Raw genomic sequence first — 27,943 nt, 5'->3', positions numbered from 1 at the left:
CTATACTAGTCTTTTTAAATTACATAATATAAAAGCAATATGTTACTCTTTGATTTAAAATGTCATACCAACAAACTTGTGATATATTGCAACCATTTTATTAATATGAAGCAATGGGATAAACTTTTAACAGGAGTATTGATTCACTACCATGAATGTGTATCGATACTTTGGTGCAGTATCATATTTTCTTCAGTCAAATTATATGTGAATTACTTTCACTTTCACACGTATAAAACATTTATATTGCATTGTTTGAAAGAACAACACACAGCCAGGCACCTCTTCTTTCTGCTTTAAATGCATGTAAATGAACTCATGTACAATGGATTTTTCGCCATTCATGAACATCATAATATACGAACAATTTTCCAGTACACTATTTCTGCTCCATCTTTTTTTGTGTTTTTTTTTTTTTTTTTAAATTGAAGTTGTGGGGGAAGGAATACTGTGACACAAAAGACCTTTTACAAAGTCTCTTCTGGAAAAATGTTTGAAAATAGTTATATAGTCCTATAATGACTGTAATCAAGTTCATCCTACAAGGACATGAGGTAGATTCACTCTCCTGGAGAGTTTCTGATCTTATTAAGAATATTATGACTGGGGAGAGGGACACACAGACATTCTAGCAGAAGACTCTCCTAGAGAGATGTTTTGGACATATTTCAATCCTAGAATGACTATGATGAAGATGACATGACAGTTGAAATCATTTTGCTGAAGAAGTCCGTGTCTAGAAAGACACTCAGAATAATGTAATTCAATGCTGTTATAATTTTTTATGTTTTGTGAAAATATTAGAGGCCAGGAAAGCAGAAAAATGTAGCACTATAACAAAGAATAAGGAAACACCTGAAGAATAAACACTTAACACATAAAAATTTTAAATGGCATCTAATAAATTTTCATGTCAAATCTTTTAACTAAACATATAAAATTTTTAAATGGCAACTAATAAATCTTCATGTCAAATCTTTTAACAAAATCCACAAATAGATTATAAAAATTGAACAATCATAAATGTCTTATGTATAAAGTTTTAAGGTAAAGTTTAGATTTCTTCCTTATTCCGTTTAATCAAATACTTGAGGAATTTTAGTGACCGCTGAGGAACAGCTGATAACATTTCTAAAATAACTCAGTTATGAAAATAATATCACTATTAAGGTTTGGCATAGTAGCATTCCAGCAATCTTTAGTCATCCACAAATGTTAACCGTCTGGGCCCTTCATTCTTCATCCACCTCCTGTATCTCTTCCATCTAGGGTCATTGGCCAATTTTTTCTTTAGTTCTTCTTCTTGTTCTTGTTTGTAGACCTATAAGTATAAATAACACCAATTGACTTTATAATCCAAAGGGAAACATTTGTCATTAGCTTTATGGCATATTTACATTTCTCAAATATAAGTTAAGGTAAAAGTTTCCAATGAATGTATTGGTTTGTCTTCTGAAGACCATGCACCTAAAAATACTAAGCAATTCAGCACTTTAACATTCAGTGTTCAAAAAAGAACAATTTGTACAAGGATGAGTCATTTCTCCCCCCTTCTTCTGCCTGCTCCTCCCGCCCCCCCACTCCCTTCCAGCCGTTGTTGTTTCTCAGTCTAGTTGTGTAGGACACAGCTCCCTGGCCCGTGCTGGGATGATGAGCCTTGTGCTCCACCTGAATGAGGAAGTCAGTCGCAGTCGTTGGTCAGCTGCTCACAGGAGCTCACGGCAGCTCTCGCCAGATGCCAGCCGCTCACGCTGGCCACCGGCCACTCACGCTGGCCACTGGCCGCTCATGGCAGCACGTGGTAGCCCACGGCTGCTCATGCTGCCCATTGGCCACTCATGGCAGCACACGTAACCCACTGCAGCCCACGGCAGCACAGAGCAGCCCACGGCCGCTCACAATCGCTGCCGACCTCGGCGTCAAGAGCACGGCACTCCAACCACCTGAGCCACCGGCCGGCCCAAGAACACACTTTATTTTTTCAACATGGTACTCTACAGAAATTTCACCTCTGACATTCAGTACTTGTTGATCCTCACCAAGGAACAAAATGACATTAGGTATACATATGTCTCCAAATTGAACTTATTATACATCTACTTTTATTTTCAAACACAATTAATGGTTTTTCAAAATATTTTATTAAAGTTCCCAAAGAAGGTTAAAGAAACCACACACGTTAAGAACAAAGAAGAGCTGCATTTCTGTAACTTATAGTGGATGTCAGACTGAAGTTAATAGACAAGTTTCATAACCAGTTTCAGTTACATCAAATTTTAGAAAGAAATGTTTTTACTTCTAAATTTCAGGAACTAATCACTCAGTTAACCTCATTTAATAACATACAATTCAGCCCAGAATAGTATTCTATGAAAGAGTTTTGTGTCTAATGTGAAAAAAATTTATGCACCCCTATGTTTATTGCAGCACTATACACAATAGCCAAGACATGGAAATAACCGAAATGCCCATCGGTCGATGACTGGATTAAGAAGCTGCGGTACATTTATACAAAGGAGCCATAAAGAAGAATGAAATCTTACCATTTGCAACGATATGGATGGACCTAGAGAACATTATGCTAAGTGAAATAAGTCAGACAGAGAAAGACAAATACCGCATGATCTCACTTATATGTGGAATCTAAAGAAAAGAATAAATGAATGAACCAATCAGAAATAGACTTAGAGACATAGAGGAAAAACTGAGGGTTGCTAGATAGGGGTGGGGAGGTAGGGATAAGAGGGAAGGTGAGGGGATTAGAAAGCACAATTGGTAACCACAAGATGGCCAAGGGGATATGAAAGTCAATTTGGGGAATGTAATCAATAATGTTGTAAAGATTTTGTAGAGTATCCAATGGACACTTGTCTCATTAGGGAGACCACCTCAGTGATGGTGTAGATGCCTGATCACTGCACTGTACACCTGAAGCTGAAGCTGAACAATAATGAATCTCAACTACAATTTTATATATGTATATAGTTACAAGAAGTGGAGCACAGCATTAGGAATAGAGACAGTAGAAATGTAATGGCTGTATGCGATGTCAGGGAGGAGGGAGGTTTTCACTGTGTGAAGGATATAAATGATAAATGTCTATTACATTGTTTTGTACACCTGAAACTAATTAAAAAATAAGAAGAACAAGATGACAGAGTTTTGTGGATTAGGCTGCTTAACCTACTTAAAAAAGAAAACTTTTCAAATGATTTAGGAGCAAAACAGTATGTTACCTTCTATTTTTATGTTATTTATAAGCAGGCTGAATATAATTACTTGCCAAAACATTCTGGCAATTCATAGTAATTTACTTAAATATAATTCAGATGGAAACTACTTTTAGTAAAATCTATTTATGATACTACATATGAAAAAGGAATGTCTATGAAACTAAAAAAAAATACCAGGTGCGATCAATCAATACAGTGAATGTTTAAATTTTAAAAAATTATTACAGTAAAAGACACATTGCCATTAATCCCCCTCAAAATACTCCCCTCATTTCAAACACACTTATCCCATTGTTCTTGCCACTTTCTGAAGCAGTTCTGGAAGTCCTCTTTCATGGGTGTCTTTAGTTGCACTGTCATGGCTGCCTTGATGTCCTGAATCAATTCAAAATGATTTCCTTTCATGGTCATTTTGACTTTGAGGAAGAGCCAGAAGTCGCATGGTGCCAGATCCAGTGAATAAGGTGCATGAGGACACACCGTAATGTTTTTATTTACCAGAAATTGCCGTACCAGAAGCGATGTGGGACATGGAGTGTTGTCTTGATGGAGGATGATTTACAGCATACTTTAAAACACACCTTCTCTCAACTGTAGCTCACACCTGACTGACTGCACTGAATAAGTTGAAATTTGTCACACACTGTTACTAAGGTTCGACGTGACACTTCCCATATTGAAGATCCCTGCCTTTCTGCTGGATGGCACTTGGCAGCAGGATTCACCGTATTTTGTGATCACAATGGAAAGGCTCCGTGTCACACATCACTTCTGATATACAGCAATTTCTGTCAAATAAAAACATTATGGTGTGTCTTCATCCACCTTATTCACCCATCTGGCACCGTGTGACTTCTGGCTCTTCCCCAAAGTTAAAATGACCAAGAAAGGTAAACATTTTGAATCAATTTAGGATATCAAGGCAGCTACGATCGCACAATTAAAGACACTCACAAAAGAGGACTTCCAGAACTGCTTCAGAAAGTGTCAAGAACAATGGGATAAGTGTGTTCAAAATGAGGGAGGAGTATTTTGAGAGGGATTGATGGTAATGTCTTTCACTGTAATTTTTTTAAATTTAAACAGTGACCGTATTTTTTTATCACATCTGATATATCTCAGATTTCTCAAGGTTTCACTGTTCTTTGTTTTTACATTTAATATATTAACTAATTAATTTTACTCTAAACCTAAGCTGTTATGGTGAGATTACTAGCTCCTTTAAGGGCCATTAGCTAGGCAGCTGATCACCTCAAAGTAATTGTTATAGCTGACAACTATAGAATATAGTATTTATTAAAAGTTTAGAGGCATTACAGTAAGTCAACTTAATTTAAAAATAAGATAAAAGTAACATTTCATACACATTAGTTATTATGAGGAAGAGTCATTTTATTTTGCAATGAAATTATTTCAACAAAATTTCCAGCTCTTATTCCTTCTCTTTCTCTGTTTTGTTTATTTAATCTCTGTGGCTAGTTCACATGAGTGGAAGGAAATTTGGGGAAGGCCAAATTTTAGTTAGTACAATTAACAGAAAGTTGTTGTGACTCCCTTGCAAACATACATTATCATTCTACTGCAGTTTAAAAAAACATATTAGGCCATTCTTAAAATGTTCCATATCAGTCAAAGTATTTGAGGCTCATCTTTAAAAAGACAAATTACAGATTAAAAACCCACTGTCCCACTACCAAATACAGTCATACTTTCAATAAAAGATCTTTATTCATTATTTACCTCTTAGATTTCAGAAATTTGACGTACTTCTGTGATCCCTTGTCATACACTTAATTTTCCCTTGGTAAGGAAGACGACATCAAAGTTGCAGCAGATAATTACTCACCTCATAATTCTCCTTTATCCAGAGCTCCCGTTTAAGAAAAGTTTCTTTCTGATGATCTTCTAGACTATCAAACTGAGACTTTGACATCTTCATAGACTTACGTATGATATATAGTCTTTCTTCTTCTCCATATTCTTTGCCTTTGATATTAAAATTATAGATCCACCGGCAATACCACACTATATATGAACACAGGTGAAAAGGAGCTAAGAGAATTTGAAACAGGAGAAGATCACGGATCTGGGGTTTCTGGTAGCCTCCCTTTATATCTACTTTACTTTTTATAATGTTCTTTATAATGTTCTCCTCCTCATCACGAATTTCCTCTTTGGACTTTTTGTTTCTGCCCTTCTCTTTGGCTTTTCTGAGCAGCCCCTGCTGCTTGGCAATCTCCATGGCTTGGATGCGGTACTTGGGCACTGTGGCCAGGTAGTTGATGGCCTTGTCATAGCTATTCCACCAGCTGAAAAACTACAATATTTAACAAAGAAAAATGAGTCATTTTTATTACCAAAATTCATCTTAGTGACCACCCCCCCACACCCCCTAGGAATCCATTCTGATTAAAACCGGAACCTGAATCATCTTACTCTCTAAGTAAAAGATGCAATTGAATAATGCCCCTATGAACAAAGCTGCATGAGTAACGTAAGCCCTGAGCTGGGCCAACAAGCCATTAAGTCAGATAGGAGATACCCAAGATCAGAGGACAGACTGATGGAATCATACACCTGTGATTTCATATCGTTATCATTTGGCTCCTCCCTAGATCACCATTAAGAAATTCTCTCTCTCTCTTTCTCTCTCTCTGTCTCTCCAGTCTACTTACTGGAGGAAGAGTTAAGTGGTAAAACTTAGCTGGTAAGGAACTTGTTTTAAGAAATCACAGGATATAGACTCAGGCAACTATATTCATTCCTATCTCCTTCCTAAACCATCTACATATACCACAGTTAATGCTCATCATATTCTGAACTGAAAGATTTAAACGTTTGAACTCTTTACTTATTTGGACAGGAAAACATCTAACTTATTCCATAAATATATTCAACCACCAAGAGTTTTAATGTCAGAAAAAGACCTATTCCTCACATTTCCACACATTTCATTTACTGTTTTACGGAACAGATATAGCAATTACACCAATAATATCCTGAAATTTTATAGTAGCAATCTATTAGAAATAGCCAAAAAAAAAAAAGTTACTAGGATATTATGTTATCAAAAAAGTTACTAGGATATTATGTTATCAGGAAAGTAAAATTGTCCCTGCTCTCCCCTTTGAAAGGATAGTACTTCTACATAAGCTAATACATTAAAAATATACAACCTTAGTTTTCAGTAGAAATTCTTCTTGTCATATAAATTGAATCTCATTTCTGGAAATTAAACTGGAGAAGCAATTTCAAACTAGCAAATTGCTTCATTCTAGTCACTTGATACATTCTTTTCCTCTAAAGGAGTACATGATCGGTGTGGTTAATCTAAGAATAATAGTAGGAAAAACTCATTTCAGGCTGAAGTTAAATTTTTGTGATATTTTAAAACAACATAAAAAGTTGTCGCCCTTTTAATCCATTTCAGTAGGGTTCAACCCAAGCAAAAGCACCCTGAGCAGGCATGTGTAAATGTAGGGATATCTTTGGTTGTTATAGTGACAGCAGGCACAACTAGCATTAGGTGGATATGTGTCAAGATTTGTTAGGTCATATTAAGAAGTTCAGATTTTTCCCACGTTTAATGGGAAATTATTGAAAAGTTCTACAAAAGTAAATGATCAGGTTGACATTCACTCTGGCTGTTATACAGAAAATACATATTCTAAAGGAGGCAATGAGAAAACAACATTTCTGGTAGTTACATAACGACGTTCATCATCAATTTCTTGGAATTCCCACTGATAAAGTTTCCAATTTTATCAATTAGTTGAATAAAGGAATATTTTTCTAATGTGAAAAAAATTAATGTCAACTGGAAGTAAAATTTTAAAAAAAGGTACTTCTAGTTCAGTTTTAATGACTAGCACCAGGCAATGTGCACTCAAGCACACACACGTGGACAGGCATATCCATCAGTACACACCTGAAACAGTGAAACAGCACACACGCTGACCAAAATCACGATTCTAACATCCACTTTCGGGGCTAAGCGCCTGCTGTAGTAGTGATAATAATGGCTGTAGTATTCTTCTGGGTGGTCCAGCATGTAGTCATAATCTTTTCGTGTTTCTTCATCCTGTAAGATAACAAGATAGCCAATTTCATAGACATTTCATAAAATCGCCTTGGTTTATATGAAATCAAATCTAGAATTTTATAATTATGTAAGGTGAATCTGAGTAAAAGAACTAAAACCGTCAAAACCAAAACATTTCCCATCACTCTGCAAAGGCACACGTAAACTTGTTTCCAGAACTTTCATGTTAGCTATAAAGCATAATAAAAATATCTCCCTAAATTCTTGAGTATTGTTAGTCCTCCTGGAAAAATTAAAAACACTTTAATAACAATTAATGATGCCTTTTTAGCCAGTGTTGTGCTGGTAAGGATGTCATCAAGTTCTTATCACTGAAGAGCATGTTGACACCTACTCTTCGTAACTGTTGATAGGAAAAAATGTTTATCTCTAGTGTACATATTCACAATCATTTTCCAGCCTTATGTAGAAGGTTTTCTCTTGAAAGCAATGATTAAGACAACAAAAAGCAGACGAAGCCAGTCTGTGCCTACAAAACTGAATTACGCTCAAAGAAACATCGAGGCAATCAGTGTAGTTTTGCGACTTTGAGTGAAAATTTTAGGCTCTCTGAGCCCCACCTTCGTTTGTAAAATACAGGAATAATGCCTGCTCTATTCATTTTACAGAGTTGTTTTGAAAGTCCAATGACATACATTACACAAAAACGTTACAAAATACATAGTACTTTACTATTATAACACATTGTCACAGCCCAGTTCATAAATAAGGTAACATATAAATCTCCATCACAAACATGTTGAAAAAATTACAGCATTCTGAAATGCTGCTCTGAATAGTCACATATAAAACATTTCTTAAAACCTTCTCTAACTGTAATCAATTTCTAACCAGGACAAATGCCAGTCTTTTATTGAGCTACACAGGTTGAAGAACTACTAAACTGGGTGATGGTTTGCTTTTCATCACACAGGAAACCTATTTTGTTTTGTGTCCATAAAATGTTAAAAGATTAAAACCACAACAAATTCTTGACTCTCTATAGTGAGTATACAGAAACCATTATGGAAATAAAAATCTTTTTTCACTTAGAGGATTTCTTTTTTTAGGTGAATTATTCATCATCCATAAAGGTGCAGATTCTCAGCCAAAGGCTTTTCAAAATCTACACTTAGTGCTCTGCTACCATAGACAGAGGTTCTGGGGTCTGCGCAGGGCCTCCTTCTGAGTCCTCCAATATGCAGTTCCACAGATTTAAACTAAGAAGTTTGTTAATGACAGAAATCTTCCCCACTAAACCATTATGTATTTCCTATTAAGAATTCTGGATTTGAATGAGCGCATTCTCAGTGACAATTCTCTTACTTTCATTACATTCAAAATATTGTTACCTCTGACTAGAATTTGAAACTAGATAAACTATTATCTAGTATAGTTAGATATAAATATATTTAAAGTCCATTCTATGGCACTATGAGGACTGTCTGTTATACAAGAGCTGAGCTCAGAATTTTTAAATCCACTCCTTTTATGTTCATTTCTGTCAAAAAAGATGTTCTTTTGGCAATTGCCACACACCTAACCTGTCAATCTATTATTCCTTCTATAAGGTATTATCATATTCTAGAGCTTCTAACCTAAAGAGGGTAAAACTTGATAGGTCATGATAGCTCTGAACACTAAAGCCCATGTTTCTTGATGTACCTCATTTTGAATACTTCAAAATGTCCTTTGAGAATTTTTCCATTTCCCCTCCAGGTTTTGCTTTGGGGGTTAATTTTATAGAAACACTCTGCTTTGGGCCTGAAATCTTGACTTTTAACTCAGCCTCTCAATCTTGGCAGATACATTTTAAAATGTATCTCTTCAAACATTACTCTTCTCCTCGCTCCAACTGGATTCCAGGTAGTTTTGAAACTGCCTGCCACACTGAGATCAGATTCCTCCAGCATCGCTGTCTATTCAGAACCCTTTCCCCAGCCTGACTCTACTCCTGGTTGAAGCACAGAGCAGGATCTCTGAGCGTCAGTCCTGCCTTCTTTGTTCTCTTACCTTAGTGAAGGTCACAGAACACAGAATGCAGATATCCCTTCTCAACCATTTCACCCAGGTCTTCCCCCAGGGTCACCGTCTTCTCACTGGTCCCTAGATTTGTGACTTCATCAAGTCCTGAGTTCCTCTAACAGGACAACTAATGCTCAGCAACCAGCAACTCCAAAAGCTATACCTTGTATCTGGCCTCTCTACTGCAATCAGTGTCTGCAGAGTGTAATCAGAGCCCACTAGTGAGTCCTCAAACTACCTAATTCCTGCGAAAGGCTTCAGGGTCAAGTCTGCCTTCTCTTAGGATGGTTTTCTTTTCCTTGGGGTCCCCATAAATTTATGACCTCGTTTGGTCATGATTAAAGACCAGAAGGTTGGCCACCCCCTTTTTATAGCATTTAATCAGCCAGAATCCTTACTCGGGTGTATAGCTTTCCCTCCAAAATGAAGAAAATGATTTTAGGCTCAGGCATGCAAAATACACTTTAGAAGGTGTTGAAGGTTGGCACAAATTGAAGAGTTAGGAGCTCTCAACAGTCTAAGTCAAAATCCTACTCGTTAATAACCTACAAAGTTTAGCATCAACCCAGTAAGAACACAAGGATACCAGGAATATTAGCAAAAAAAGAAAAGGCAGAGCCTGGAACCCAATTAGAAAGCTACAGATACATACTTAAGCACCATGTATTTATGTTTTTCTCCTATCCATCTTGGAAGTAAGGCAGTCCCACAACTTTTTTCTTTTTAATCTCCAGTGCTTCCCCAGGGCCAACAAGATAAGTGAAAACTTCCTTGGCAACCAACAAGGCCTCCATTACTGGCCCTATCTTACCTCGCAACATGTCATCCCTCTCCCCGTTTTGTCTACAGCAAAGTCAGATACTTTCTGGCATCCAGTGTCATCTTCTAATACCGCATGCCCTCTCGTACCTGTCTTTGAACACAGGATTCTTTCTAACTCAAATGCCATCCCCTTCTTCCAATTTCATGAGCTCCTATTAATCCTTTAGGACACAAATGTTACTGCTTCAGATAGAGTTTGACCACCCTTATTACACATATTACCTGTTTATTATAGCACTTATCACATTGTAATCACCAGGTGTTTTTTCTTTTCCTTTAATGAGAACTTCTAGAAGATAAATAGGGTGACTCATTCATCTCTGTATATCCAACGCCTAGCACAATGCCTGGCATTCAGTAAATATTATTTCAAAAACGAGTGATATTTTGTCAAGGCTCTCCCTTACTCTAACCATCTCTCCAGCCACACAGGTCTCCGTCTCACCGGGAAGGCTGGCTGGGTGATTATGTCACAAACACTTTCAGCTTAGCAGAAATGATCGCTTGATTTCAAAGCTTATGAAAAGTATGCTACTGTGGCTTATATAGCTTACACCTTAAAACAGTTTAATATCTTACCTTTCAATAAGGTAGTACTTTTTCTCTCAGCAATTTTGTGGATCTTAAGGTCCCAGGGTCAGGAAGATTCCAACTTCTTTCCAAAACCAAAACCTTTATACTTGTTTCTTCCTCCTCTCTGTCCTGAGCCTCGATAAGCAGGGCAATAAGCTCCTTGTTTCTAATCTCTACAGGACAAAATGGTGCTTCTGCTGGTGTCCACGCCACTCCCAATCCTCTTGGGCATATGCAGGAGGACTGGAACATAACCACCAATATCTAGATCAAAAGTGAACAAGAGGAAACCCACAAGCAAAGCAAGCACTGAATCCTTCCTTCTCTTAGGAAAATGATCACTCCCCCCTCCCCAGAGGCAAAAATATATTACATTCTTGCCCTTGAAAGAAATATGAATTGTTTAATCTCAATTAACATAAATTACAGTAATTTGATATTGCAGCCAGTTTTACATTAAAATTTTTCTTTTACACAGATAGTAGAAACCATTTTAGGATGGTAAAGGCCAGGAAACAATACTATATAAAAACATGGTCAGATTTTTTTCATCGTTAAAAATATGTATTAAGCCTATTTTTTAAAGAAATACACACATACAAATGATCCTTTAAAAAAAAATAGCATCTGCTCCCCTAAATTTCTTTCCAGGCCATTACATCCTACTAAAGAGGAAGAAAAGTAACTGCTATCAGTTTCACTGCTTTTGTTCCCTGCAACTATCTTCTCATATGTCTTCTCTTGTCTACATGAGATCTCAACAACTTCTATGATTTGTAGTATCACATATGTACTAGTGACATGTTTTTTAGACCTGTTTTTTCCTGTGTCCTCCTATTTTCAAATATCTCCTGAACATTTCCTAAATGTTACAAAAATCTCAAATTCAACATGCTCAAAACCCAAATCTGTTCCTCTATGTTTCAGTTAATAGTATAATATCACCATCAACTTGGTTACCTGAGCTTTTAAAAACCTTCATTATTTTCAATTCAGTGAATAATTATGCAGGGCAGTAAGCCTCGTGTTGAACTCAAAAGGATAGACAAATAAGATAAGGCCTTAAGAACTCTCCCATCTAGAAGAATCTAGCAAGCAAGAAAAGCACAATTTGATGTGCTAAGGAATAAAGGACTGCCTCGCTCTGCCTGAGATCACTGGTCCTGGGATTGACAGAAGAGATGAAATGAGTGCTGGATTTTGAAAAGCAAGTAGAGATGCTGAAACTGTTCCAGGCAAAGGAAACAGCAAGTGTTAAGGTACAGAAGAATCCTTGAACATAATGGATTCAGTGAAGCTTGAGTCCTGGGGAAATTTAGGGAAAAGGGTAGTAAGTGTGGTCAGCAAGGTAGGTTTGGATGAGAACAGAGGATCTTACGTACCACACTAAAGGGTTAAGGTGTCACTGTCTGTGCTATTCAAAAATGAAATGTTTTAAAGTATGAGACTAATAGCTTTGAGTAGAAGTATATGTTTGTGAAAGATAACTGATAGCATTGTAAGGAATGGAATGAGGGAGAAACAGATTTTAGAGACTTAAGAAGTAGAATAAATAGGACTTACTGATTAAAGAAGTACAAGAATCAATCATGTTGAGCATGATAGTGTTGTTTTTAATTATAGTTACTGTGTGGACCATGTGATTCTAAGATAAAGAACAGAGGACCAAGACAACAAGTTTGGAGAAGATGTACGGGAAGTTGTGGAAGATTGTGAAACGAGGAGAAAAAAACAATTACTGGATATCTTTTCCATCGCTGGAGCCTCCAGGGATTATCTATTCCTGTAGGAAAGAGGCGCCTGTCTTTGAAAAGTCTGTTATAACTTTGTAGAGACAGAAGGAGCTTGTAGAAAACTGGAAGTCATGCAAATAATTATTGTGCATAAAGAGAAATGGTGGCTGGTGTAACGCAATTGATATTGGCCAGTTTTAGTCAGGTCAGCACTCTTTGTCTGACTATAAATGTGTGGCACTTTTTTCTCTTTTGAATCAGTTTTAATTAAATCTTAATGGTTCCCTCATTAATTGAGTTAAATAAAATTTCTGATACACGTTCATTTTGTATTTGTATGAGAGTCACGATTATATCCTCTTTCAAAGTTTCTGCTTTAACAAAGATAACAAAACTCATTTCAGACATGTTTAATTTGGGGGTACCTGTGCTACAGATGAGAGACAATTGAAAATATGAACCTAGAAAACACACAGATTTTAGAGTTGTCAAGGATTTAGTTGAGTTTCCTCAGGAAGAGCTTAGAAAATAAAAAGAAAAAAGTACCCAAAAGACAGAACTATGTAAGGAAAAGAAATGTTTAAGGTGTAGGCAGAGGAAAAGACTATAAAGATTGAGAAGGAATGGCTAGAAAGATAGAAACGGGAAAGAATTACATCGAGGGAGTCAACAGGGAGAACATTTCAAGAACTACATGGTCAACAACATCAAATGCCACAAATAGTTCCAGGAAACAGAAATGAAGAACAGCCCTGGGATCTGATGCTTAGAGCGTCACTCTTCACCTTAAGAGCAGTCCCTGTGCTGAGGTACATGTCCGTCTATGGAGGCTTGAATGAAAGAAAGATGAGGAAGTAAAGAGAGTCAACAGCGAAGAAAGAAGAAAGTTGTGACCACAGCTTTAACAGAAATAATATTAAGTGAAAGGAATTTGAAATGAACCAACTAAGAGATTCTTAAATTACCAAAGAGGAATGATGAGATTCCAGATGATGGAAATAAAATTGGTTCAGTCACCAATTATCTTCCTGCCTTCCCTAACCAGCCTCAATATTGTTCCCAGAATTTTGTTTCTGAAACAAACATCAGATTGTGTTATTTCTCCACTTGGAAACCTCTGGTCACTATTCAACACGTAAAGTTCAAATTCCTGAACGCAGCTGACAGGGCTGTTCATCACGTGATACCGAACTATGTTCCAGTCTCCGGAAACATTCTCCCTACAATGCGCCAGACAGGCCTCTCACCTAGAAGCAGGAGATCCCCTAAGGTCCTTGAAAAAATGCAGTAGGGTCTTTGTGCTGTGAATATCTCAGAACGTTCCGCTGGCCCATGATAAATCTGTACAAGCTAAATTAAAATGTCAAGTGCTTAGTTTCTGGCTAGAAGTCTATCAGCTCAGGCGTTTCTGTATTAATCAAAAGCTGTGATTGGCTGTTGATATCATGTGTTGAGTAATCAGCACTAGACTTAAACACGTCTGTCTAATCAATCTTGGCCATAGTAGGAATAACAGCTGAAATTAAGGGATCAATTAAAAAAAAAAACACTCAGGAGTTCAGAGCAGAAATTGTAAATGTGATACATAAGGTACCACACTCCTCTTGTGGGCCCAGGGGAGAAATCACTGTCAAACATGTCACCTTCCCCACTGATATCTGATATCAAGTTTACTTAATTTGGCTGTTTATCAGCATCACAACTGTTATAGAAATTTACATCACCTCTATTATTTTTATGAATACCCAATTATTATGAACAACAGATTAAAATCTGCATCGATGCTGGGAAAGAAACATAGTTATACTAATAAGTGCAGTTAATTTTTTCCCCTCAGAACAGAGTCCCTCGGAGACACATAATAAAAGTGATCCTTGGTGGAGAAAATATTCCTACAATACCTCTCATTCCTGGAACAAGCCAAGCACACTCATGACTCCATGTTTTTGTTGACCAACTTTTCCCTTTGCCAGAAATGTCCCTTCACCATCAACCTTAGTGACTGTTCAAAGAGCACATTCTTCTCCAATCCCCAAGAAGAAATAATTGTGCCCTCTCATTGCTGCTATATAATTTACACATTTTTATCATGTGACTTAAATAACCAATCACTAATTATCTGTCCCTGTTATATTAAAAGCTTAAGGGCAGGAACTGCGTCCTTTCCACCGTTATGGTCTCCTTCCCTAGCACCTATGTCAGTACAGTTAGATAAAGGGGTGCGTGAGAAAATTATGAAGGAAGAACAACAAACAGTAACATGAAAGGGCAGAGTTCAGGATCCGCCATTTTGCCATCTCCCTAAGTGCCAAAGCCCTGCCTCATCAATCAGACTGATAAAAAGAAACTGAAGTATTCTTGTGACTTGCGTGCTAAGGCAAGGCTGGAGTAGTAGAAGGCTATCTCTACATGTCCCTGACCAGGTAACCTTCATGCCAGTAATACTTCCTAAACCTTTTCTATGTTCTTCTCCAGTGGTCTTGCAAAATGCAGTCAAACACTATTTCCCCAATTTCTACCAACCATAGTTTTTCTAAGTGCAGCTTTTCCACATATTCCCTCATCTGTTTATTTTCATGCTATCCTTCTAATTTTATCTATTTTATCCAATTTTTATCTATATTCAAAAGTGATTAATGGTCTCACTTAAAACCCCTCAGACCACAATTTCTCCTTAAATTTATGATTTTTCTCTCATGCAGGAATTTTTATTAATACCCATCCAATCTACTTGAGCCGTACCACTCTTTAAAAACCACAATTAATTTGGGATAAAATACCAAAGTAGGCTTCACTTACAATGTCAATACCCCAGATATGCACAACCCCAGAATTCGATTTCCATTCTATCTGAATCTATCTCCAGATACGAGTTTTCACTTCACAAACATTCATTATCTGATGTGCCAGACAGAGTGCTAGGCGCCACGGATATACATACAAAAACCTGCGGAGTGTGGTTTAGTGGAGAGGGGAGGGCTACTCAGTATTTACAGTGCAGTGTGATAAGTGCTATATCCACATAAACAGACCCAATGTTGACACAGCAAGTGAGAGTCCATTTACTTAACTTCCAAAGTCCATGAAGTCCATGAATCCCCAATAGTCAAATACACTAAATACTATTTCATTGTCTTCACCCGTGAAGCAAATATAAAGCAGTGTGTGAAATCATGATGGTTTGAAGTCCTGCTGAGATCTGGAATTTTAGATTATTTGAGACTTTGTTGCCAAAATAACAATGACCACATGTGATAATATCTCCTGTCTTACCAAATGTATTTAAATCACATTAGTGTACTTATTTTTCAACCACCATATAAAAAAAAATCTCAAAGAGGAATTTATTTGACCAAGACAACCTCAGATGCATAAATCCACTAAATCGTACACAAATATATTCCCATTTTGATGATATACATATTATCAACATTCAGAGATTCTTGGTTATTAGAAGTTTTGGTGGAACACCACTGCAAGGTTATGAGCATATAATACAGCTTCTTATGTCATATATATTAAAATTATTAAGAGACTCGAACAGACCAATAATAAGAGAAATTCAGGTTATAAAAAAATTTATGGGGGAAATAAAGGCTCCTGGCTCCAATAAATTTACAACTAAATTATTTCAGATTTCAAGAAGGAAACCATTTCTGTTAGATAGTGTTGCAGAAATGGAATCTACCTGTGCATTCTACAAAGCAAATACACAATCAGCCTTTTCCTCCATCTGCCAGCACTAACTAAAGATGGCTGTGAAAGACAGTCTTCCCAACTACCCCCCTTCTTTTAAGCTGGTTCTGTAGATAAGGACCCCTCTCACAGGTTTTACTGTTATTCTCTATGGAGAAAGACACAGAATATAATCAAAATAGCAAACAGAAATGAAATGTGACCCCAGGTCTGCAGTGGCTGCCTTCGGAAGATGATACGTGGAATTCTAGATAGATTTCTGCACCTCGTCTTTATCCCAGAGCCATTGACTCATCAGCTTCTCCCATATTCTCCCTGACCTGCTCTTAGCAAAAGCTACAGGGGCTTCTCCTCACAAGCTCTTTCCAACCTGCAGGTATAATCCAAGCAAAATCATTATATCCTCATTGTATCATTATATCAAGATTATATATATCATTATATCCTCATTGCCTCAAAGGGGGACTTCAGAAGGCTGAGGCCATCCCAAATGAATGACCCCAGTTCATGAGCGTTTGCACTACCCAGAAATGATGTTCTCTGGCAACTTTCTCACAACTTCCCATTATGACAGAAATAAAACCAGGTCACACTGTTTGTGTTTAATAACGTCTTCCACACACAGCAAGGAGAGGGCATCTTTCCTAAATTCCAGGAGAGGGCGTCTGCAATGAAGTTTTTTTAAAAAGTTGCCTGAAGTGTTTCAATTGGAAGTGGAACCCACGTTTATTTCTATACATTTAAAATGGGAGTTTTCATAGAGCTCAACTGAGTCGGATTTTCTAGGGTTCACGCTATCCCTAGCCATCGCTTTCTCTCCCAGGTAATTCCCACTGTCTTGCAGTAATGCTGATGGGGCAGGGACACTAAGCAACAGGGCCACACTCCCTCCCCCAGCAGCACAACTCCAATTGGTTTCCTGTTTGGAGGCACTTGTAGCTACAACAAACCTCTTGTGGGACTCAAGTGTTACTTCCAAGACATACCACTTTTTACCACCCCAAACTTCCGTGTTCTTGAGTAGACAAATTATTTTATTACGCTTTTTATTAGCTGACAAATCACTGCTAAACGTTAGGGGTAGAAACCTTTAGAGGCAACTATTACAGACCCCACCAGATCAACCTCTGAAATGTGTCTCTTCAAGAAAACGGCAGGAACAGTTTTGACGTTCCTCCCAGCAAGAATGTCTCTGCTGTCTGTATTTGTTGGCACTTGTTTTACGAACATGCTCACCATTCTCACGCTAAACCTGCCCATCTCAAACCACAGAAGGTACAGGAGCTAGTGCTTCTGCTGCCCTCGCTTCTGGAAGTTCTCCATGTGCCCAGTGCTTGTCACCAGCACAGGGCCCCTTGCCCCTCTCAGGATAGAAATCAAATGAGTGGGCGAAAACAGTTTCGCAGAGAGAAAAGGTTTATTAAAGAGAAAGCTTGATGCACCAAGGAAGCACACTCCAAAAGAGAATGGATGTGGCTTCCTGAGGTACATGGCTTCCTGAGGTACATGTACCTGGCTTTACAGGTACAGCGGGTTTATAGGCTCTTGGGGTTGGGGGCCACTCCTTCCTCTTTCTCTTTGCCCTCCCCACAGTATGTTGAAGCGGGTCCTACACTGCACCTGTGCTGTGTACCTACATAGTACTTCATGCATCGCATGTCTCATTAGCATCTTAAATCTCCACCTAGAGGAGTGTTTTTTACTCTGAAAATGAGGAAAACTTATCTATGGGACAGCTCTTTTAATGTGCATGCGCGACTTTAGGAACTTTCCCTGTGCCTGCTTCTCTCTCCTGCGATTATGGTTCTGTCCACTCATTTTGCTTTCTGGCCGGGACCTGTGGCTCAAGGTTTTCCCCAGCTGCGGGTTCTGGCTGCGTGACCACCCTACATGACCACCGACTACATTCCCTAGAGAGATTTTATCCTCTTTAATTTTAAGGGGGTTGGGCCTGAAGGTCTCTTCTGAAATGACTTCCTGCTGACACGGGGATGTTATCAGGACCCTACACTCAGGAGGAGTGGAAATAAGTCATAATCAGATGCAGGGATCGATTTGGTGCTGAGCCTGGTATCTGTGTGATGGTGGTCGGCTGGAATCCTTGCATTAGCTTTTCATGACCATTAGCTTTTCATGAAACTGTTGAAGCCTAGAAGACACAAACTTAACAAGAAGTTTAAACAGACAAGGACCAAGAACAGCAGTAGTAGGATAGTTGTGAAAGGACCTAAAATGGGTAAAAACAAGGCTGGGGATGGCACTCGTAGTCATCGACCAAATTCTGTTAGGATCCGCCTCTAGGTTACAGCGAGGCAGCCAAGATGCTTGCTTGTAGGCGGTCTGTACAATCGTTTCAACCCTCCCTGAGTTGTGGATGTAAGGGCAGCAGCCTTTATCAAAGACAGCGCAGATCCTTCCACCCCCTCAGCCAGCAGATGATCTATAGCTCGTCTATTGTTGGTGAATCTCAGGAAGTTTGAAGGCCCTGAAGGGTTGGCTTCTTGTGCTTGGAGGAAGTGCATTTGTTATGCTGTTTAGACTGACAATAACATCTTGCTTTTTTGAGTTTCATTTTTTTACAAAATTGCTGCCATCTGTGAACCATTCCTCATCTGGGTTTTCCAAAGGATACCTTGTATGTCCATTTGGCTGGAATAGACTTGCTTTAAGGTTTTTACGTATGTGTGTTCTAAGCCTTCCCTTGTAACTGAGGAAGCAAAGTAGCAGGGTTTAAAGTTTGACCTACCTTTAAGGTAAGGTCTGGCGTAGGTAGCAACAGAGCCTGGTAATACGTAAGCTTGCCAGTGTTGTCCTTTTACTTCCAATATGTCCTGGACCCGATGAGGTGTAAGGACTTTACGAGGTTGTCCCCCAAAGTCAGTTTGGGGTCCTCCCTGACTAGGAGGCTGTGGTCGGTACCGCTCTGGGACAGCTGGGCCATCCATGGGCTATCAGGTCCAGTTGTTAAGTCTCATAGGGCTGCTGACAGGTTGTGTTCCATTAGAGAGGCTCCCAATTTAGACAAGTCTCAGCCAATTTGAGGGATGAGATATTCAGGAACACACAGGAAGGAACGAGTTGTCCTCTTACACCCAGTCTCACGAGTAAGGGGAAAAGCAAATTGTCTCTCCTCAGGCTGCCTGTCTATTCCCATCACCGTGCAGTCAGTGTTAGAGAGAAGCCAAATAAGCAGGGTCAGAACAGAGAAGGCGGTTACAGGATCTAACAAAAATTTAGTTTTCTTCCTGCCACCTCGCGGGTGACGCGAGGCTCCGCTGTCATGATGATGGACCTCTCTAGGACTGGGGCCGGGGGCGCACTCGGGCCTCCTCGGTTGGAGGAAATGGTTCTCTTATCCAAGCAGCTAGCCACTAGGGGAAAGACTTAAGAGGTCCATCCCTTCCCGACTTCCCAGGGCCAGATGGACACTCATTTTTCTAGTGCCCATCCTTTTTGCAGGATACGCCCTGATTTTGCCCCAGTCCTGATGGCACCATCTCTTGGGGTTGGGGCCCTCCTGGCCCGAAAGTTCTGTTATCTGGGGTCACCCTGAGGTGGTCCCTACATGGCAGCCAAAATTTGTGCCTTCTTGTCTGCTCTGTTGTCCTTTCTAGCCTCCTCTGTCCAGTCCCAACTATTAAAACCCTGGACGGCCTCTGACACCAAGGCAGCCTGTGGGCCCCGGGGTCCAGCTTCTAACTTCTGGAGCCCATTCTGAATATCTGGTACAGCCTGAGTTATGAAATGTATAGCCAGGAGTGCCTGGCCCTCATCAGACTTTAGGTCTATGGTAGTATATTTTCTAGAGGCCTTCCTTAGAGAGCTGGTTAAGATATATAGCCAGATTTTCATCCTTCCAAACAGTTTTTTTGTTTTTTGTGCTTTTATTTTTTTTTTACAAAACAAGGCTGTCTGGGCCCTTGTTTTTGTCCTGTTGTAACACTCTACGGTTTGAGGCATAAGACGTGCAAAGCAGTTCCTCTAGCATGGAAGCTTCAGCTCCATTTTAAAGTGGCTCTATTTATATTATTGTTTACATTTTCCCCCTTTTGATCAAGATCTTTCCTTGAAAGCACTGATTAATCTTCAAAGAGCAGCACCGATCAGTTATTAAAGGTATCATTGGGCCTTTATTGTCAGGATGGATCGTTTTGGGTATGTCAGGTTAATGTCGGTCCCTTGTCATCAGGAAGGTTCATTCCTGGTACGTCATGTCCCACGTAGGAGGAAAAGCAGTCTTCTAGGAGCCTGAAGCCCCATTTGAGCAACAAGAGTGCCAAAAGAGAGGAAGGCTTTATTGTCATGCTTTTTTAAGGGCAAATATCTCCTGCAGTTCAAGGGTTTTTTATATCAAGTCTCAACAGGTCTTAGTGATCATCTCAAAACATTGAGGAACCGTTATTAGAGTGGTGTCTTTATAACATGGGATTGTGCAAAACAGATTTATAATGGCAAAGATTTTTATAATAACAAAATGCTAAGTCCAATTTAAAGAACAGATCTGAACCAAGGTGCAATACTTGAGGGCAGTCAGCTGAAGATATTAAAGAACTATGAGATGTCAGTGGGCACTGTACTTCACCATTTGGCTTGTGCCCAGATTTTATCTAATTTCAACTCTAGTTTACCAGAGGTACTTTATCTAAGCCCAAGAGGTATTAACAATAGAGCAATCGCCATCTTCCTTAGCTAGGATATGGGCAAGTTGTATCATCTCACATTGCTGTGGTGATCATCGCAATACTTGTCCAAGGAAAAAGTGTTCTTTTAAATTCGGTACTTTTGTTGGAGCTGACTGATATCACCAGGCATTAAATATCCAAGAGTGAATACCTTTAAATTCAGTCGCATATGGATTTGTTGAGTACCTGAAGTTCTGTATGTTAGTGTCAGGGTGTTTTTTGGTTTTTTTTGCGGGACGGGGGAAGGGCATGAACTTTTCTGAAGATGAAACATCTTGGTAGAAACATTTTTATGTAAGTATCAGAGAAAAACAATAATTGTCTACAAATGACAGAAGACCTAAAAATGACATGGTAAAGATCTAGTGAGAGTTTACACATATATACTCATATAAATAATGTAACTGACTCAGTTATTCATTCGAATCTTAGTATGTTTGACTATATATGAAAAATTTTTTTTTAACAAAAGTGTATCTCTATGTCTCATAAGTTTCTTTACCAAAACATATATCTTATTTTCCATTTATAGTCATTTCCATTTACATTCCATTTAGTAGTTTTACATAACATATTGCTCCTTTATAAATCAATTTGGGCAAGTAAACTTATACAGTAGTTTGAATTTTAAAAAATCCACTTTTTTCTTCAGTCTCTGTGGGCAATATTTTGGTTAGTTCCTGGGTGTTTACATTTCAAGAATGTGATAAGACACACAGCTTTCAGAGACAAGAGAAAAACTGTAAGTGTTCTAATATTTATATTAATAACCTGTCTATCTAATATCTGACATATAATCATTTATTTGACAACGCTTCCCGTGACATTTAACATATTAAACAGGGCTAAGTATTCTCATTTTTCTTTTTTATAAAGAAAGAAAACAAGTCTTTGAGGTGTTTCAGGGATCATTCTGAAAAGAATTTTAAGAACTCCAAAGTTCTTTAAAAATCTCAAAAGTCAAAAAAAATGGTTTTCTTTAGATTTTGAATCTTGGGAAGTTTGTCAAACATACTTGATCAAAAAGACCATTATCACTATTATGGAAAATATTAAATTATTCATTTACCCAAAGCGACAACAGAAAATTTTAACTATAAATACAGAAGTTTACATAATTATTAGCAAAACTTAGTTCTTACTATTCTGGAGATTTAGTTTTCTTAAGTAACCAAGGATCTGATTAAGACAATATAAAACACAGAGAATTATTCTGATGAAATCTTTGCTTTTTAGGCAGAAAACTTTTTCATAATATTAGCAGTAGACCAACAGTCCAAGAAACTTTGTCCTATTTAGCAGAGAAAGAAAACTAACTTTGCACCAGCTTACTCTTCATATTCAAATTTATTTACTTAATTAATCTTATTTAGCTTAACCATGTATAAAATTTCCCCTTTCAAGATTTCTCTTCACGAACATTCTATGACTTTCCTAGTCCCTTTTAGTTTACCTGTTTAGTCAGAAATAACCAACTTTCGGACACTTTCCTTCTAAATTTTTCCAAAAATGTATTTCTATATCTTATTCCTTCTATTACCAAAAATATAGTTCTTTCCATCTTAATTAGAACTTTTTTTTTTTTAAGTGCATGTGAACTTTTTCTTTCTTTCCTTTTTTTTTTTTTTTTTAAGATTTTATTGGGGATGGGGAACAGGACTTTATTGGGGAACAATGTGTACTTCCAGGACTTTTTTTTTTTCCCCCAAGTTGTTGTCCTTTCAATTTTAGTTGTGGAGGGTGCCATTCAGATTCAAGTTGTTGTCCTTTCAGTCTTAGTTGTGGAGGGCACAGCTCAGCTCCAGGTCCAGTTGCTGTTGCTAGTTGCAGGGGGCACAGTCCACCATCCCTTGCGGGAGTTGAACCCGCAACCTTGTGGTTGAGAGGACGCGCTCCAACCAACTGAGCCATCCGGGAGCTCAGAGGCAGCTCAGCTCAAGGTGCCGTGTTCAATCTTAGTTGCAGGGGGCGGAGCCCACCATCCCTTGCAGGACTCCAGGAATTGAACTGGCAACATTGTGGTTGACAGCTCACTGGCCCATGTGGGAATCAAATCGGTAGCCTTTGGAGTTAGGAACATACAGAGCTCTAACGGCCTGAGCCACCGGCTCTCTTTCTTTTTTTTATTGTTAAAGTTAACTGGGGTGACAATTGTTAGTTAAATTACATAGGATTCAGGTGTACAATTCTGTAATCCATCATCTATATATCACATTGTGTGTTCACCACCCAGTCAGTTCTGTTTCCATCACCACATATTTGATCCCTTTTACCACCCTCCTCCCATCTTACCCTCTGGTAACCATTAAACTATTGTCTGTGTCTAAGAGTTTTTGTTTAATTAGAATTTTTAACTCTTAGAAACCTTAATTGCTAAAAAATAATTAATACTTTTCAGATTGGCAAATTTATAAATACATTTTGTAATGTTTAGAATAGGCTTTTTTGATGGCAATATATTTACAATTTTTTTAGAAACATATTTTTAATAAAGTACAAGATATATTCATCAACAAATCCTAGTTTATCTTTTAGCTTCTCTGCAATAAGCCAAAAATGAACTCAACCTTATTTAAAAATTAATATTTCAGCATTTTATTATTTTGAAATATCTAGATAACAGCTATATTCAATGTCAGAGGGGGGTAGTAGATTGGAGGTGGGGGGTTGTAAATATCTAACTATTACATTGTTTTGTACACCTGAAACCAAAATAAAAAAATTTTAAAAATATATATTCAATAATTTTTATCATTTAACTTAGCAAAACTCTAAGGTTTCAAGTTACCAAAAGAATTTGGGAAACCACGTTTAAGTATGTATATATACTATATATCATGTAACATAATTATTAATGAAAAGTTTTATTAACAACCTTTTATTTTAGCTATATCTACTTATTATTTTTTAACAACAACTATAAGAGATTTCAAAGTCAATTATTACCCAAGATATTTTTTTTGACAAATTTTGTAACAAGTATAACATGAGCTTATTTTTTAAAATCAGATGAAACAAAACTTAAAACTTGAACCAGCCTTAGTATCAAATATTTTCTGAGCTCACATGATCCTGAAAAGTACTTGGGTCAATTTTTGTTATTAATTTTTTTATTTATATAAGCACTTAATATTTTTAAGCCAATTCAACATTATAAACTGGTAATACTATCTGGAGGCAAAAATACCATATCATATATAAAACATTGACAAATACGAATATCAGAAATCATACACATAAACAGAATTACCGATAACTATAGAGAGAGGACTTAAGATTTTTCATTTGCCTTTGACGATTCTAAGGAAGCTGGGAAAAGAGGGATGTCTGGCTTGTGAGATTAGCCACTTGTTTTTGAAAGTGCCCCTTCTTTTTTTCTTCAGTATTTCAGCCTCAGGCAGTAGTAGCTGTGTTTATATTTCTGATTATCTGTTAAGACCTTGAAAGTTACTGAGAGTTAGAAAAATCTTATAGGACTTTTAATTTTGCCAAGTTTCTGAACATAGAGTTGGTGTCCAATTGTAAGTGGACCAGGAGACCGGTGGACTCCCCTACTCTTAGCACTTAAAAAGCACAACAAAGCTCAGTTGTCCCTGGTCACGAAGAGTTCGTTCCCAAACAGGCAGATGACATCTGTGGAGAGCAAGATCAGAAAGGGGCAGGACACCTAAGGGACACTGGCCCATAGCACTTTGACAGAGAAAGACGAGGTGACAACAGGGACCCCAAAAATGTTTCCTGAAACCGTTGTCCTTGATAAAGTCATGAAAAGTCAAAAGATGTCTGCCGAGGCAAGGGAAAGACGGGAAGAACCCACAATGGGGAGTTGGATCAACAAGAAAGGCTTTCTATTGGGACTTCAGAGTTCCAGGGATAATGGATGTAACACAGATGACCATAGTGTCGGTGTGAAAGCCGAATACACAGATTGCAAAAATCTCGACCCCAGAAAGAAGTCAGTAACATTGAAAAATAATCAGACAACTCGAAAGCTAACAGACGGAGGGGATGAAAGAGTTGAGGAATATAGATGGCCAGATCAAAACCAGACCAGGGGCGATGGGAAGATCCCCGCCGCTACAGAAAACAGGCCTGGGTGACTCTGAGAGGGACACCTCTTCTTGCCTAGGCAAAGAGGGTGCACCCTAACAACAGGGCCTCAGAAGTCAACCAGGACATCCAGATTGTCAGAGTAAAAGGGAAGAGGAACCAGGACTTCGAAGCACAAAAACCAAGATCTGGCCACCTGAAGAGGGCAAGGAAGAAGAGTTGGAGACATGTAAAAAATTAAGGGAGGAGAAATCAAGTTCGAACAGGCTGGGGTAAAATGACTCACTAAGTCCGGAGAGCAAGACATCCGGCATGGTTGTCTCCTCAAGTCCAGAAAAGGGGTCCCATGTGAGTCAACAGAGATGTTACCAATGTAGGGGTCCTTGCCCCTCTCAGGAAAGAAATCAAGAGAGTGGGCGAAAACATTTCGCAGAGAAAAAAGGTTTATTAAAGAGAAAGCTTGATGCACAAAGGGAACACACTCCAAAAGAGAACGGACGTAGCTTCTTGAGGTTTACAGATACAGCAGGTTTATAGGCTCTTAGGGTTGGGGACCACTCTTTCCTCTTTCTCTTTGCCCTCCCCAAAGTATGTTGAGGCGGGTCCTACACCACGCATCTGCAGTGTACCTATATACTACTTCATGCATCACATGTCTCATTAGCATCTTAAATCTCCATCTAGGTATTTTTTACTACCGTATTTCTCTGAATATAAGACCTAGCCGGACAATCAGCTCTAATGCATCTTTTGGAGCAAAAATTAATGTAAGATTCGGTTTTATTATACTAGAAGACCTGGTCTTATATAATATAATGTAAGACCGGGTCTTATATTAATTTTTGCTTCAAAAGACGCATTAGAGCTGATTATCCGGGTAGGTCTTATTTTCGGGGAAACACAGTATGAAAATGAGGAAAAGTTATCTATGGGACAGCTCTTTTAACTAATGTGCATGCGTGACTTTAGCTACCTTCCCTGGGCCTGCTTATCTCTCCTACGATTATGGTTCTATCCACTCATTGTTGCTTACTGGCTGGGGGATGTTCTGGTTGCATGACTACCCTACGTGACCACCGACTACACTTCCTTACATGCCACCAGGGCTTTGGAGGACCAGAAGCAGGCCTTCCGGTTGCCTGTTTGGGCCACTATCTCCACTCACTGTAGGAAAACAGATTGGGGCGTCAGATGCTGGGTTACGCTGGATGGAGAAGTTTTTTCCCAATTTTCTGAAGTGTTTCCTCAATTACTCTTTATCCTAAACAATAGGCAACCAAGCTGTCTAGGCTCAGCACTTTCTCAGTGCCCCCCACCCATTCCTCAGTTAATTGTCAATAAAAATTAGAATCCCACAAATTCTAGTGAAAATTTAATGAACCAGGCACGCTCCTTTTATAACCCCACATTATCCAAACTGGTCTGGGAAGCATGAATTTAGAGCCTTTAACTCCTTAACTCAGTATTTTCAGCTCTGGAAAGCTAATCTGGAAAAATAATCCATGGTTAAATTATAGTACACCCACTCAAAGTAGTCATTAAAAGCAGACTATACAGCAACATGAAAAACTTGGCCTAAAAAAAAAAAAAGAAAGGCTAGAAAGAAATACCAAACAACTGCAGTTGCTGTTGTATTAGCTTGAAGTGGTACTTGAAGCAATAACACTTGCATCAAACATGATTTATACTTTGTGATTTCTTAAATGGTTTTATTTTTACAACAGTAGAAGAAAACAGAATCAGGCTAAATCTTCCCATCGCCATAGGACTCAATAAAACATTTACCAAATGACTACAACACATATTCACAAAAATTTCCTACTAGAAATTAGTCTTGAATCCCAAGTCATTAAGCAACTATTTAGAGGTCCTACATAGGGGTTTTTTTCACACTTATTTAATCCTCATGAAAACCCTGTGAGGAGGTTTCATGGCCTTAATTTTGCATATGAAGAAAGCTACTCCAACATATTAAGTCACTATCCAAGGTCATACAGGGATGTCAGGGCCAAGAGTCAAACATCCGGTCTTCTGACTGGTTGTTCGTTGTGCTTCTTAGTGTGTTTCTACATCCTCGAACCCAAGGTAGAAGTCACAATTAATACTATCCCCAGAAACCAATTTTCTGTAATGCACAACCGGCGCTGTCACAGTACCTCAATATTGAAGCCCTTTCCTGTGTTCTATCACAGATCCTGGTAATAATAACCACCACATTTTCCGAACGTGAGCTGCACATTATTAAAAACGTTTTAACTAAATCGTAAGATGCCCCCACACACGTGATGCCTTGCACAGCAAGGGCTGTCACCAAAAGGAAGGGCTGGCTGTCTCCCCAAACCGCAGGGGCAGATCTTGGTCAATGGGCCATGTGGGCTCTTACACTGAGCTACGTGAGAAAGGGCGATCCTCCTAATCGGGGTTGTGGTGGTGGCCGTGCCCGGCGCGGGGTGTCACAGAGAACCTCGCTCCGAGGGCTTGGGCGCTGAGGGCGCCATGCGCGTCCCCGGCGGGTCCTCAGTGCACACCTGCACCCCCAGGCCTCACCTTGAGAGTCTCGTAAGCGGTTGCCACCAACAGGAAGGCCTCCTCCGCGCTCTGCGGCGTCCGCTCGGGGCCCTCATCTCCGGGCTCCGGACGGTAGCGGTCCGGGTGGTAGCGCCGGGCCAGCTGGCGGTAGGCACGGGCGATCTCTGCCTTGCCGGCCGCGCGGCTCACGCCCAGCACCTCGTAGCAGTCTCGCGCGCCGCAGTAGAGCCCCTCCACCAGGGCCCCCGCGGGCCGCGCCAGCAGCAGCGCCAGCAGCAGGGGCGGCAGCAGCACAGACCAGCGCCGGCCCGCAGCCCCCGCTGCCCGGCGCGGAGCGAGCAGCGACCCCATCCCGGCCTCGGCCGCGGCTCCGCCACCCCAGCAGCACACCCGCACGCCGCAGCGTGCCGGGCTCAGCCGCGGGGCCCGGGGCCACGTCAGCAGGAGGCGCCTTCGCGCAGGCGCACGGGGCGCGGCTGCAGCAACCACTTCCTTCACGACCGTTGCTAAGGAGGAGGA

General features: G+C 39.2%; 1 protein-coding gene across 1 annotated transcript; it reads right to left on the bottom strand.

Annotated features, from left to right (window-relative positions):
- Positions 1–78: 78 nt before the first annotated feature.
- Positions 79–27,873, bottom strand: DNAJC25 (DnaJ heat shock protein family (Hsp40) member C25). Its single transcript, XM_081065388.1, has 4 exons — positions 27,443–27,873; positions 7,162–7,314; positions 5,080–5,550; positions 79–1,321 (listed from the first exon to the last, which is right to left on the bottom strand). The coding sequence occupies exons 1-4, from the start codon at positions 27,773–27,775 to the stop codon at positions 1,199–1,201; spliced, it is 1,080 nt and encodes a 359-aa protein (XP_080921514.1). The 5' UTR covers positions 27,776–27,873; the 3' UTR covers positions 79–1,198.
- Between the last annotated feature and the right edge of the window lie 70 nt (positions 27,874–27,943).

This window comes from Rhinolophus hipposideros, assembly GCF_964194185.1.
Source record: "Rhinolophus hipposideros genome assembly, chromosome: 11".
Lineage (NCBI taxonomy): Eukaryota > Metazoa > Chordata > Mammalia > Chiroptera > Rhinolophidae > Rhinolophus > Rhinolophus hipposideros.
The sequence above is the reverse complement of the archived record's forward strand: the minus strand, read 5'-3'. Positions and strand labels throughout refer to the sequence as shown.